General features: G+C 40.9%; 1 protein-coding gene across 2 annotated transcripts in view; it reads left to right on the top strand.

The window, feature by feature from the left end:
- The first annotated feature begins 332 nt into the window (after window positions 1-332).
- Window positions 333-14,698, top strand: part of dok6 (docking protein 6) — a 50,632-nt gene continuing 36,266 nt past the window's right edge. For both annotated transcript variants that reach the window (XM_086020570.1, XM_086020569.1), the window contains exon 1: window positions 333-592. In XM_086020570.1, coding sequence (XP_085876696.1) covers window positions 527-592 — 66 coding nt within the window. In that variant the 5' untranslated portion in view covers window positions 333-526. The remainder of the gene's footprint in view (window positions 593-14,698) is intronic.

Here is a 14,698-nt window from a genome sequence, read left to right as displayed (position 1 = left end):
GTTTGATATTTGAATTTTGTCGTATTTCCTGTTCGGCTAGTTAATTGAAGACTGTAAATGAGGATACGTGGTATAGAAAAGGGATGGCTGGATGCAATACAACAATACAATACAATTATAATGTAATATAACACAGTATAAACATTAATATTATAATACAAATAATTAAATAGTTAAACCTTTTGCTGCCACAGCATCTTGATTCATAACCCATCCCTCACCCGCTTACGTGTCCCAGATGGTGCGGTCCAGAATTTGCGCGGGCGCCCCTATCGCAATGAATCAGCTGACAAATGGTATCTCCCAGCTCCCTCCCTCCCGCCCAGCCTCCCTCCCTCCCGGAATGGACAGCGCCGCTGAAGCCGGGCAGCCTGATCGCTGACACGGGAGCAGGTTGCCCGCCGCTCGCTTCTCCTCCTGCCGGATGTCTTACGGACAGAACCTCGAGTGAGACGTTTGGCGAACGCAGGGTTTCTTTCATTTTCACTCGCTCGCGCTGGGGCTCTCGCAGCGTCCCCCGTCGACCATGGCTTCCAACTTCAACGACATCGTGAAACAGGGATACGTGAGGATACGGAGTAAGAAACTGGGGGTGAGTACTGTTGCACTTGCTGACTAGCCTGCAGGAGGAGGAAGAGGAGGAGGAAGATGTGCTTTGGCATCAAGGGCATCTGGGTTGGAAATTGGGTTTTAATTGCTCCCCTGGAGGACTTCCTGCTGTGAGGTCTTCTAGAGGAGATTAGAGAAATTGTCTCTCATGTTGGTGTAGTTCAAATGATTGACAGTATAGTAGAAACGACTGTTTCTATAATTCAGGAAGTTTACTGACTTCATGTGTTTGGCTGCACTTGTAATTTGTTAGGATATTTTAGAATAGCTTATAAACTATACATCAGCAGTGGGGAACATTTTTCCTGTCAGGGGCCATTTCATTTCTAGTCCCCTGAGGGCCACACTGAATGTGCGGCATTAAAAAAAATATGATGCCAACAACCACAAACATTTATGAGCATGTTGAGTTAAATGTTTTTAGGATTTTTTTTTCTTTTCAGAAAACCCCTGAGGTTGGATTTGTTTTTAGAAGTAAGGACAACATCCTCTGCTGTTCACCAAGCCAGCTATAAAAAAAGCCACAAAGTTTGGTACATTTTTGCCTCCATAAAGATTATAAATGAGTTTTAATCAACATTAAGTTTATTAAGACTATGTGCGTTATTGAAGTTGTAGTTTGCAGTGAAAGCAGTTTCTAATATTTTTGCTTTGTTAGGAACATTACCTGTACGCAAGTCATCATTCCATACAATGCAATATCTATATACAATAGGAGTTTAAATGGCAACATGTTGGACTTGTGTTTAGCTGTCTGTCTCAATGTCCTCAGGTTCGGGGTTCAAATCTCAGCCCCGGCTTCCCTATGTGGAGTTTCCAAGTTCACCTAAGTTGTGTGAGTTGTCTAAGAAAAAAACTCGAGCTTCCTCCCTTATGCCAAAAAAAGATGCATGTTAGGTTAATGACCAGCTAAATTGTTTATAGGTGTGATTGCGAGAGCAGTATAAAATATGGTATTGGTATTGTCTACCATTATCATGTAGTGTAATTCCACACCTTTGGAGAAGTACAATTATAAACGCATTGTTTAATTAATACCTGTTTGACCATGCCAATTCAGCATTATTGTATTTAAGAAGGCGGCTACTGTATTGTGACCAGCGAGTGTATTTCCCCGCACACACAATCTCCCGTGTTTGCTAATAAGCCTAACATTTAAAGTCTGATCATGTTCCATTTTGCACCACGGGCTACAGGTCTCATTAGTGAGGTCTAAGGTTGTAATTACCAACCTGGGGTGTACATCATCATTGTCGCCATAAAACCCTTTGCATTAGCAAAGCATCACGAATCGAACAGACATGATGGAGACCAACGGCTCGACTACTTAAATCAAAACGAACGACGGGCCGCAGAGTTATTCAATTATGCAGCCATCTGCTTTTGCTCATTACGATAACAAAGAGGCACACCTTCCCTCTGTTGAGGTGTGATGATGGAGGCTATGGATTGCGTCATCGCGCAGCTTCATTCCTCCTTCTTCTCATGCTCTCTTTGATGCCACAGTGATAGTCATCGTTTTTAACCTTCTCCGCATGGAGTGAGCGCAGAGCTGTTTAGGAGCAGACGGCGTTGGCTGTTAACATGCAAATCGGCGCGTATAAAGTTTTAGGGGATTGATTTTTTTTGCAGGGGCGATGAACTGAATGCATTTCTAGGGAGCGAGTGAGGCCGTTGGCGTCGCGGTAGCGTGGAGGTGTCTTTTCCCACTTCGCAGCCCAGCTTCTACTCTCTTGGCCGTCTGGCGTAGCATCAGATGAAGCCCTGCTGAGATGGCCTCAGAGGACCCCTGGCACATTTAGCTCTGGGCGCTGTTATGCAAGTGTGTTTTACACAGATTCGGCAAAGTTTCACTTTCGCACCGTCATCTCGCAGATCATGTCAGAAGATGCGCGACGATGTTTCCTACAACAATGACATGACACAAGTCAGCTATGTGTGTATAAACCCAAACATCATGTATTATTTTAAAATGACCTCTAATGACTCAAATACTCACTGCGAAGAGACCAGAGGAAGTTTTGGACAGTCGAAGCAGAGGGTGTGAATTGATGAGCAAACTAGGAATGAATATTTTCTCCTTGATATACATAAATCATAATTATATTTTATATACATATATTATGTATTAATTATACATTGCAAAACTATAGTAATCAGATTTTTAAAATTTTTCATTCAAAAGTGTCTGAAGGGGTTAACACAAACAAAATTAAGTACCCGTGCCACACAGCAATTCCTCCTCATTTCATCTTGATCCTCCTTCTGCTCTTTTTTGCTTTTCCTCCCTGCGTTTTATTGACAAAGTGCAGTCACAACATCACAAGAAAATGGCAAGTGGCACTGACAAATCTCACACAAATTAGCAGAATTGACAAAAGCACCGAGCAAAAGTTAGTATTTTTTTTTTGCAAATAATCGCAAACATTCCCAGACAGGTTCGGAGCAAATGAGAGTTAAGTTTGCATCCCAGAAAGGTGCTGGGTGTTTTCTTTTTAAAGGTCTCTTAAATATCACATTTCAAGGCAGTTGACCTTCTAATCCTCCCACCTTGCTCTCTAACGTAATGCTTTGCCATTCAAAATGCATTAAAAAAAATATGTATTTATTCTTTTATCAGAAGGAACCCTTGAGGTGTCATTACGAAGGATAAAAATTCATCGGCACTGTAATTGATCATTAGCATATTGCATTTCAAAGTTGATGTCAGCAATTTGTTAAAGCAAAGTTCGACCAAAGTTAAATGAAAATGTGTCAGGCATGCCGACTTCTCCATCACTGTTGCCATGATGGGTTAATTAATCATGATAAATGTTTCATTAGCATGCGCATAAAAATGCACTTAATTCTTAATCAGCCCCACTGCTGCTGTTGAGATTGCTACACTTATTTTAATTAAAATCAACTTTCTGCAACTTTTCCACCAACTTCAGAATCCTCTTGATTAACTGATGATTGTGACTTTTGATTCTGTAACTTTTCCCTGCATTTATTTCTTCACGTTTTGCATCTGGACACCTGTTTTGTTGCATGCTTGATCTATATTGCCTACAAGCAGTGATTAACGCTCTGCGGCACTTGCAGCTTGTTAAGGCTTTCCTCCCATAATTTGTCATGTAAATGAGATTTCCAGCCTGAGAGGAGTTAAAAAAGAGACGGTTTTCATGCTGCACATTTTTAAGGCCGATTATGACGTGTTCTTCACAGAATCGCAATGTGAGGAAAAACGTGAGCATTTGGACAGAATGAAATTATGTTTTTGTTTCAATGTTGTTTTCTGGAGCAGTTGCGGGTGAGTTGGAGTCTATCCCAGCTGAGAGGCACGCAGGGTCCACCCAATCTTGTATTAAGCAAATGAAAACGATACTTGAGTAAAAGTATCTTAACAGGAAATAACTATGGTAGAAGCTAAAGTCACCCTGTAAAATATTGCGTGAGAAAAAGTCTTAAAATGCATGAAATGAAATGTAGGCCTATTTCAGTAGTATAGTATAGAGTTTTGATTTCTTTGTATATTTTTAGCCATTTTCATTTTTTTCCAGAGGGCATCCATTTTGTCACTTGCTGCCAACTGAAAATGACATCACAGTGCCTAAGGGCTCAGCTTGCGAACGTCACATGATAAACCCAGAAAACAGGTGAGCTGTTACCTGAGCCCTTTGGCAGTTGTGATGTCATTTTTAGTCGACAGCAAGTGACAAAATGGCTGCCCCCGACTTAGATAAAAATGGGTGTAATGTCATGTCATGTCATCTTCCAAACCGCTTATCCTATATAGGGTCGCGGGGAGTTGCTGGAGCCTATCCCAGCTGTCAATGGGCGAAGGCAGACCACACCCCGAACTGGTCGCCAGCCAGTCGCAGGGCACACATAGACACTGTCACTGAGTGGGAATCGATCCCACGCTGCCCGCACACAACTCAGGCGTGTGTACCACTACACTATCAGCGGACCCAAAATGGGTGTAATTTTCCTCTTAATTCATATTCTACAATCATAATATTAATCCAAATATCGTGCTAAGACTAGTGTGGACGCATCGATCATATTATTGTAAAGAACATTTTTTATTGACTTTCCATATAAATTTTTTTTTTTTTTTTTTTTTTTGCATTATGCCTTCTTCATATTATTTTTCCCATTGTGGAGTCCAAGCTGCTGTGTTTCTAATATTTTGGCCCTTTCATATCGATGAACAAGGCAAGCAAAATATTGACATCTGTGATATGGTATATATTTCGACACCAACGCAAATAACAACCTACATGAAAACAATATAGCAATTTGAAGGCAGTGATTGCTGGGGAAGAAGTCTACGGTATGTGCGCAGCTTCAGTAGCTGCGTTCCGTGACTTTGCCCAAGTAAAAGTGAGAGTTTCCTGCTGAGAACAATACAAATTGGAGTGCACCACAGTGGCAGCGAAGTTGCCACGCCAACAGTTTTGGCCGAGCTCATCAGCGTCCGTCATTGATTGGCTCATTTCCAAACGTCACCATGTGTGAAGGTCGAGGTCACGAGGTCAGCGCTGTGTTCTGCGGAGCGATCAAATGATCAAACGGGGAACTTTCTCTCCTTTTTTTTTTCCCCCCGCCGTTTCTTTTCACCAACTTGACCGGAGTCGATTGCCTACATTAGCCAACTTCTTTGTCTCTTTGTGGGCAGAGGAGACAATGGTGCAGTGTTCGCCAATGCACCGTCAGTCTCACATATGCTGCTTCTTCCTCACCTCTTCTCCCGTTCTCTCACCCCCCCTCCCCCCGCCGAATTGTCTTACCCGCTGTACACCCCACTTTTCACAGCCTCTCATCTCTGCTATTTTATCTAGCCTCCTCTTTTCTTCCCCTTTATCTCCCTCCTCACCTTTCTGTCCTTCACTGCTTTACAGACAGCACAAAAGCATCCTATTCATCACCCCGCACTGCACCTTCCATAACCCCAACGGGCTATTCCCCCTGATACACTGCACAGCCACACACGTACACACACACACACACACACACACACACACAGAGGCAATTTGGCACGGCTCAACAGTGAAGAATTGGCACACACATGCATCCAGCAAACAAGAAAACAACCTACTGCTAGAGGACAGTCTATAGATTCTCAATTAATCTTAATCACCTGGCTTTGTACCATGCACTTTTCCTTTGCTCCATATCTTGGCCACAAGTTACAAAAACAAGTAAACGGGACCCCATGTGGAGGAAAAACATTTAATCTGGCAGTGACACAGCAGAACTCTCAGTACGAAACAAGCGATGCTATCAGTGTTGCAGAAGCGCTGATGACCTTTCAGTCGTTTGACTTTCAGTCCAGGTACTCGTTTCCTGGGTTTAGCTTCATTGGGCTGGATTGGAAAGGTCATCTTTTGAATATTTTCCCACAATTTTGTCCAATCGGTCGCAACAAAACCTCTCACTTTGACATTGAATTAAAGCACAATTCTGAATTCAGCCAACACCACGGTTCAATCATATTGGAGTTTTTAAGAGAAAGTTATTCACGCACATGACTTATGTTGGGTTTTTTTCTTGGTCATATGTGCCTTTATTAATGAATTCATAATTATTTCAGGGAGCCAGCAGGGGCTATTAAATCACTGCTGTGTTTTTGTGTGTGTGTGTGTGTGTGCGTGTGTGTGTGTGTGTGTGTATGGGGTGGGGGGCATTTAAGAAAAAAATTGTCATTCTTAAATATTTCAGAAGATAATCATTAGCCAGTTTTATTTTCTCACAAAGACAACTAAAGAAAATACAAAATGTGGTTTCAAAATGAAAATTATTTTTTAAGGGGGGAAAAGTAATTACTACTACTTCAGGACTTGGATGAGTTGCTGTGATTAATCGAACAATTAACCATCTAGTCTACCAGAAAATCCTCAAGGCGAAATGTCAGGTCACCAGTTTGAACCCTCAAGCACCACCACTGTGCCTATTTGCTGATTATTATATACAGTGGTCTCTCATTTATGTGGGGGTTACTTTCCAAAAATAACCTACATAATAATATAAATACATTTTTTTTTGTTTGTTTACAATTATGGCGGCACGGTGGTCAACTGGTTAGCACGTCCGCCTCACAGTTCAGAGGTAGCGGGTTCGATCCCGGCCCCGGCCTCCCTGTGTGGACTTTGCATGTTCTCCCCGTGCCTGCGTGGGTTTTCTCCGGGTACTCCGGTTTCCTCCCACATTCCAAAAACATGGAAGCTGATTGGACTCTCTAAATTGCCCCGAGGTGTGATTGTGAGTGCGGATGTTTGTCTCTGTGTGCCCTGCGATTGGCTGGCAACCAATTCAGGGTGTCCCCCGCCTACTGCCCGCAGACAGCTGGGATAGGCTCCAGCACGCCCCGCGACCCTTGTGAGGAGAAGCGGTATCGATAATGGATGGATGTTTTAAGGCTGTAAACCTCACCATTAACATTTTCACACATTTCTCTCATTTTCAACACGCTCAAGTTCAAAGCTTAGGAAGAAAAATAAATACATCCATCCATCCATTATCTCATTATATGTACCGCTTATCCTCACAAGGGTCGCGGGGCGTGCTGGAGCCTATCCCAGCTGTCTTTGGGCAGTAGGCGGGGGACACCCTGAATTGGTTGCCAGCCAATCGCAGGGCACAAATAAATACATTATTATTATTATTATTATTATTATTATTTTCATTATCATTGTTATTCTTATTATTTTCATTATTGTACTAATTATTAATATTATTCATATAATTTTATAACGCAACAAAGGACCAAACCTTTTTTTTTCACCCTCCTGTTATGTTGTGTGTCACATTTAGAAAGTCTAGGGAGGAAAAAAAAAAGATTAAAGATTGTCTGCTGGCCGTTTTTTCATAGCAAATATACATTTTTTGGGGGGGTTTTTTTGGCGGAGCGTCAGCTCGCCACAGCACCCACCTGTCGACGAGCTTTCCCGAAGGTCAATATAAGTAGGGCTGGGTGATTATATGATTGAGAATCGTGATATTACGTGACCAGCTGCGAGCTGTGAGCACCGTCAGATGGGGCGGAAATGTGCACGACTGCACCCAATCAGAGTCCAGCTTTTCCTTCACCTGGTTTGCAAGTTGAAGTAAACAGAATCCGTCCAAAAATGAAAGAAGAACCAGTAAACAGAAAGTAACCGAACTTGCAGCTAAACGTGCAGCTGATGGGCAGCCGTGACTTGGCGTAACCTTCCGAAGGTGACGCCATTTTGTCGCCGCTTGTGTGTCGGTATCTCCAGAGCGACATGGAGGAAGACGCCGTGCAAGGTATGTCGTCAAAACAAAGGCAATACAACAAATCTGTTGAACCATTTGAACAAGTAGCACTCAAGTGATGAAGTGGAAAGCAGGATAATGCGAGCAGAGTTTACACACCCTGCCCACGTAAACATTAGCAGTTTAGCCGCTAATAGCTAGCCGGCAGCCACCGACGCATTCCTTATTCCTGAGGGGTTCATTTTTAGTAGCTCACTGTTATTTTATATTGATCTACATTTGTTGTACTGTTGAATAAAACTGTTTGAAATGAATGAAAAAAAAAGTATGCTCATAAAATGTTGAATTACTCTATACTTATGATTGTTACTAGTACCTATGCTTTATAACTGGCAATTTAAAAGCATAAAAGCACCATCATACATTGCCATAGATCAAAATTAAACCCACTGGATAAAAATTACATTAAAACTACGAACGACTTGCTAAAACAGAAAATAGCACACTGCAAATGTAATATTAACTGCAAGAGTCAAGTAAAAGGGACAAATTGGCTGGTTATGAGAGTCCATCCATTATCTATACCGCTTATCCTCACAAGGGTTGCGGGAGTGCTGGAGCCTATCCCAGCTGTTGTCGGGCAGTAGGCGGGGGACACCCTGAAGTGGTTGCCAGCCAATCGCAGGGCACACAGAGACAAACAAACATGCACACTCACAATCACACCTAGGGGCAATTTAGAGTATCCAATCAACTTACCATGCATGTTTTTTGGAATGTGGGAGGAAAGCGGAGTACCCGGAGAAAACCAACGCAGGCACGGGGAGAACATGCAAACTCCACACAGGGAGGCCGGGATCGAACCCACGACCTCTGAATTGTGAGGCGGACGTGATAAACAGCTGCCCACCGTGCCAGTTATGAGAGTGCATTGGTCAAACCAAATAATCATTAAAAATACATAATACCTGTCCAAAGTTAGAAGATGTGGAAATACAATTATAGCAGTGGGAAGTGTGACTGTAAACAATAATCAGTTAAATAATAATCAGAAGTGTACACAACTGACGTGAACTGATGATTCACAGATAACGTTTTTCAAAACAGACGTTTTGGATTTGAGACAGCTGACCACTGCTACTCTTGAATGAATTGAGTGACCTTTTGAGTTGGTGTTAAAAAAAAAAAAATCGAACATATTTATGTATTCTATTTTTATTTATTTATTTGTATTTATTTCTTATTTTATTTTTAAGCATAAGCATTTTTATTTTGATAGTATATCCGTTTCCTAATACCAGATTTATTGATTTATTGTTCATCCCATTTGGCATAATCCACAGAATATGCATTTTTAAAAGAATTAAACATGCATTGTGTCCGCACAGTAATTGGAAGTGAATCAATACATTCACATTTCATAAATATTTATTTGATCACAACAAAATCAAATATGCGGACCTTCATTCACCCTAAAAATATGCACAAAATGTTTTTGTGTTGTTCACTGTAGCATGCAAAACAAGAATTGATCTGGTCTTGACTTTGAACCACTTCTTAGAGTCCATTCTCCTAAATCATCACAACATTATGATAGACCATGCGTTCAACAAAATCCCTGTTATTATCTTCAACTGTAGGAAAACTATTACACGGGCATGCGAGTGCAAACAAGACCACATCAAATCTTTGATTATGACTCACGCCAGAGCTTATCTACAGGAGGCTGGCACAAGAATACAGCTTGGTAGACTGATAAAACATTCACATTAGTTGAATTATTTTTCTTGAAGTCCTTTCCTGAACCCCCAATTTGCTCCATTACTACCCTGGTCCATACCGCTCTCTGTATTAGTAGCTATCAGCTCTTTTATCACTCTTTTGTTGGACTCAGCTGTTTCGACTAACAAGTGGGTATTTGTGCTCAACCAACTGTGGCCTCGACATGGACAGTGCATATTGTCACGGTGTGTGTATGCTCCCCTTTGTTGGCTCAGTAGCACCCACCAAAAACAAAGGGCAAAGAAAAAGAGAATAACGAGCCCATTGTCCAAGATGGCACAGCCGTTTAAGATAGGCTCTTGCCACGACTGCGCACTTACCATTAACAATGACAGGCCGTCTAGATTTGTGCACGTAAGGGAATTTTTCTACCCAGGAACTGTGCTCCTCTGTACAGCATAGAAAAGACCGAGTCAGCAAACTTGCAGCTGTAGGGACTTTGCTTTCTAAACAAGGACAAATGTCACTAATGCGGTATAATAAAATCCGTATATATCCATTTGAGAAATTCCTTCTGATCGCCATTCTATGGGCCACCGTTTTTATTTGCGCTTCATTTTTGTTAAACAAACACCAGACAAACTATCCGCCCTTGGCCCGGATGGATCACATTTCTAACAGGATATAGAAAACACAGTCCAAAAGTCGTTATTCTTACTGATTGATGTGCCTCTATTAAAGAGTCGCTTTCTTGAATAAATCTGTCCGGCCCACACTTAAGAATTTGAACCCAGTGAATCCCGAAAGGCTTTTGTAATTAGTGATGTCGACATCTGGAAAATCTTGGCTGGTTTGAACAACTGTTTGGTTGCCAGCGTATGTCATGTTCGTCAAATAACTGGACTAGACTTAGCATTGAGGCTACGACATGGCTCTCGCTGTCTCTTCTATCTTACTTTTTGTATCTCACAGGTTTGAATCCCTTCACAAGCGCATCACGCCAACTCGTCACCATCCATTACAGCTTTTGCTGTAATGTTTTTCAATGAGCAGCTCTGTAAAGTGCTATATGTGTTAATTCGACTGGAGAAATGACTCCTCACGACTATGTAATAATAGCACGAAAAAAACAACCGTATACTGTATTTTAAAACTTCAACATGTCAACATTGTTTAATAGTAATGAGTTCTGTCTGAGATATAGTCAACTTGTTTTTCCTTCATTTCCACCCCCGCATCTAAGTTTTTATTGGCCATGGATTGTAGTTGTATGCATTGAAAAGGTTATGCTAGTGACTTGGTAAAAATAGTGCTTGCCTTTGCAGCTTTGAGCCACATCTTCCATTTGGGACTTTTGCATCCCCAAGAAAACGCTAACGCTAAAAGCTGCCTTGTGGCTACAAACTTGACCGAGAAACAATGTTTATGACCAGGTGGGACATGGTGTGGCTGCTATTGTTTTCACGCTGTGGGAGTATAGCCTGTTGGGTTTCAGGGTGTCCTTTGGCAGGTTTTTCGATCGCAGATTGTAGGCCGACTGATCTAATCATCTCTGCAAGTCCTAAAATGTTCATTTGAAAGTAGGTTGGAATATTTTAGTGTAAGAAATTAAATCACAGTGGACCAAGAATGGAACCCCGGGGGACTCCATATGCGAATTAAATACGAACGCTTCGAATGGTTTCCCATAAAATAGCCAAGGAGCATTTAATCTTTTAACAAACTTGATGAGCATGTCATCAGTAAGGAAAGTGCATTTCTTTTTGATTACATTTCCTTCCTGTACCACTTCTTAATAGTTCTTGGCTCAGTAACAGTCACTCACAGTTTAATGAATGATGTATAATGTAAGCTGAGTGATTAGGACAATGAGTTTTAGTTCCCGACACACATATTTCACCTCCCACGCAAAACTGTGATTTTAAAGTTCTCGCTCGTAACGTATTGCTACATCGAGCGCCTACACTGGAGACGTACCTTTAAACGATCAGACTGAGAGGAATCTATCATGCTTCCATTAACACCTTCTCTTCATCCTCCTTCCCTGGCCACCCTCCACTCATTAATCAACACGGCAACCCCCCGGGATTCACTCGGCAGTCAAGCTCATGTTGGCGTTAGTGTGTTTCTGCACGCATTGCATTCTTGTATGTTTGCATGTGTGTACCTAATGTGCATTTGCAGACTTGTTTGGTTTCAGGCAGTATTCTGTGACATGACATACTGTAGGTGTTAAAGAAGGGTACATCAGTTATGGGATGTTAATCCAATTTATTCCGATTTTGAGGGTCAACTGTCATCATCACAACATATTTTGTTAATGCTATAGGGTAGTCATTCACAACCAGTGTGCCGGGGCAAGTTAGTGTTATAAAATTATAAAATTTCACTTAATTGGCCAAGAGTATTTATTTATAACAAATAACGTATCTTTGTTCACCCATCTGTGCCAGCGATTTATAGAGACAAACAGAACAAATAAATAATCTTCTATTAGATGGCAGAAAGAATGTAACTGGCAATCTATTTGTTTGGTGGCGTGCCTTGAATTAATTTTTTTTTTTTAAATATATGCCTTGGCTCACTAAATGTTGGGAATCACTGATATAGGGGACTTAAATTGCAGTTAAATCGCAAAGCGTAAAACTGCTGCTAATTGCGAATAGCTAAAAACAATAAAACATGCTAATTTCATGACTCGGACAAGTATAAAAAGAAATGAACCACTGTCAAATGTACAAAAAAAAAAAATAACGCTTAACTTCACACTAGCTTCGAACTTCCAGTGTCTATTTTTGTTCTCCTCTCACAAAAAGCAGTTAATCCTTTGTTGTATTCCCATTTTATGGACTCTAAAGACATATTTTTCCCATTGGCGTTAAATATTAGAGACCCTGCTGTCAAAAGGATATTTCACGCTGGGCTTTTTGCCAGACTGATCAAACTGTTTCAAATTCGGACTCACTGTCATCCTTTGAGTCCATATTCCAATAACTTACAAACAGCCTACTGCATTACATCTGTATGCAGTGTATCAAAAGAACAAAAATACCCTCTCCCCTTATTTTTAAATCACCTTTGGACTGTATATTGAGATCCACCGCTGCTGTTACCTTTCATCAACCTGCTTGCCAAGCATATTCATGCGTAGCCAAATATAGCCTCAGTTTGCCTCTGTCTCCCTGGCTTTAATCCACTCAACATGGTAAACATAATCATGGTCCTGCTCGGAAAATACTGTCAAGATGAAACCTGAGCTGATTTACATGCATTCTTGTTGCATCATGTACATTTACCCACTGTTTATTTTCATGCGGCGCTAATTGTTAGGCCGTGTATTATTAATGTGCTGGCAAAACCTTGACCTTGGGTTTGTGTCTGTGTGGGATTGAGGCAACCAGTGAATGTCACCTGTCCACGTGGGAGCTTTGTTTGTTTCTGTTTGTTTGGAGATTAGTTTGCACCAGCCTCCCCACCTCCCTCTTTCTATCTCATGGGAGTTCTTTTAATAGTAAGGAGGTGACAGTCTATCTCTCTGCTTGGAGTTTGGTAGCCGCCCAGCTCCGCTCCGTCTTGAAACTTTGCAGCTGACTGCAGAGTGTTGCATGCACAACTGCCTTCTCGTTTTGTTCATATCGCATCATTCTAATGAGCAGAAATGACCTCCGAGTGTTGCAACGACTGAGGCAATGGCTTTTTCATATTTCTGCGCCGATGATTGTTCAGGGAGGGAATTTTGAGCAAGGTCTTGCCAGGGGAAATGGAGCACACAATAGTAGCGTTGGCAGCGGCGTTGTGAGCGGATCATTCAAAGGTCATGAAGGAGGAAAAAAAAATGGCTCATGAGAGTTGTAAACATTTGAAAACAGAAGGTCATTGGGAAAAGTTGGTGGGCGATGCAAAAAGGTCATAATATGCTTATTTGCAAGTTGATAGTTTACACTAATTTGAAGATGTATGTGTATTTCTTGAAGCCTCATCTCTCGAAAAGGCAGACTTTGATTAAATAAGTCAAACTATTTTTTTTTTTTTTTTACCACCATCACAAAGAAATGCATCATTAAAACATTGTGATTGATTGTAGATTTTTGGATTTCATTTAAAATGTTTAAGTAACTATTTTTCGACTGTAGGATGAAGGAATTTTAAACTTTTCATGTTGAGTACCTCCATTTTGAAGGCCTTTAAAAGTGTTTGGACAACTGACTCACAGTAGGTTAATTGGCTACGTATTCTCCATTCTCTTGCTACTTGATAGCAGGTTTTGAGTTGACATTTGACAGCTGTTTGACTTACGCTGTGATTTGTGATGGACAAGAAGAGCCAAATGCAATCGAAGGAAAGAAACAGCTCATGATCCAAAGCATACTACATCATTTGTCAAACACAGCAGAGGAGGCCTGGCATGTTCGACATGGGCATATTGATAGAATATGGATTTGGATGTGTATACAACATTGGGTTATACAGTAGATGCATTCCTCTGTTGATTCATTGTCATAGTTTGAAATGATGCTTTGTTATTTTAAAAACATTTTAAATGATTGGGAACATCTTTCTCTGAACGTTCTGAACGCCTGTTTTTATATTGAGCTCAATTTACCATGTCTGTCATGTTCTTCTTTAGATAGCAAATGTTAGAACTATGGTTAATTTTGTTAATGAAAAAAAAAAAAAAAAAAAGACAAAAATATTTGCGTGAACGCATTTTTTAACAGACTCAAACTAGGCAAAACGAGACGAAAACATCCATTAATAAACAATAAGTGGGATTAAATTAGTATTCATTTCGTGCGCTAATAAAGACGAGACGAAAATGTAGTTAAATAAATATAAATAAATTAAATAAGAACTGGGCTAAAATCCATAAAACATTTAGTTCACAAGCAAAGACGAAAATGATATGATTCCTCGGAGTCGATAACCATTCTGTCGATCAAGTGATTCGCGGCAAAAATAACGCTAGGTTGAGTGGCGAGTTCTCGCGCGATTCATGGCAAAATGACGCTAGGTTAGTAGGCGGTGAGTTGCTGGTCACGGCAAAATAACCGGCAAAAAGTGAAGTATGAATAGTTATGCTTTTGCATGGGGCCCAGGAGAAAGAGAAGTTGTGAAATATGGACAGATTTACGCTATATTGACGTGG

Source organism: Filicampus tigris, chromosome 21 (assembly GCF_054856515.1).
Source record: "Filicampus tigris isolate MCC_2025a chromosome 21, RoL_Ftig_1.0, whole genome shotgun sequence".
Taxonomy (NCBI): domain Eukaryota; kingdom Metazoa; phylum Chordata; class Actinopteri; order Syngnathiformes; family Syngnathidae; genus Filicampus; species Filicampus tigris.
This window is presented reverse-complemented; position numbering and strand designations above follow the sequence as displayed.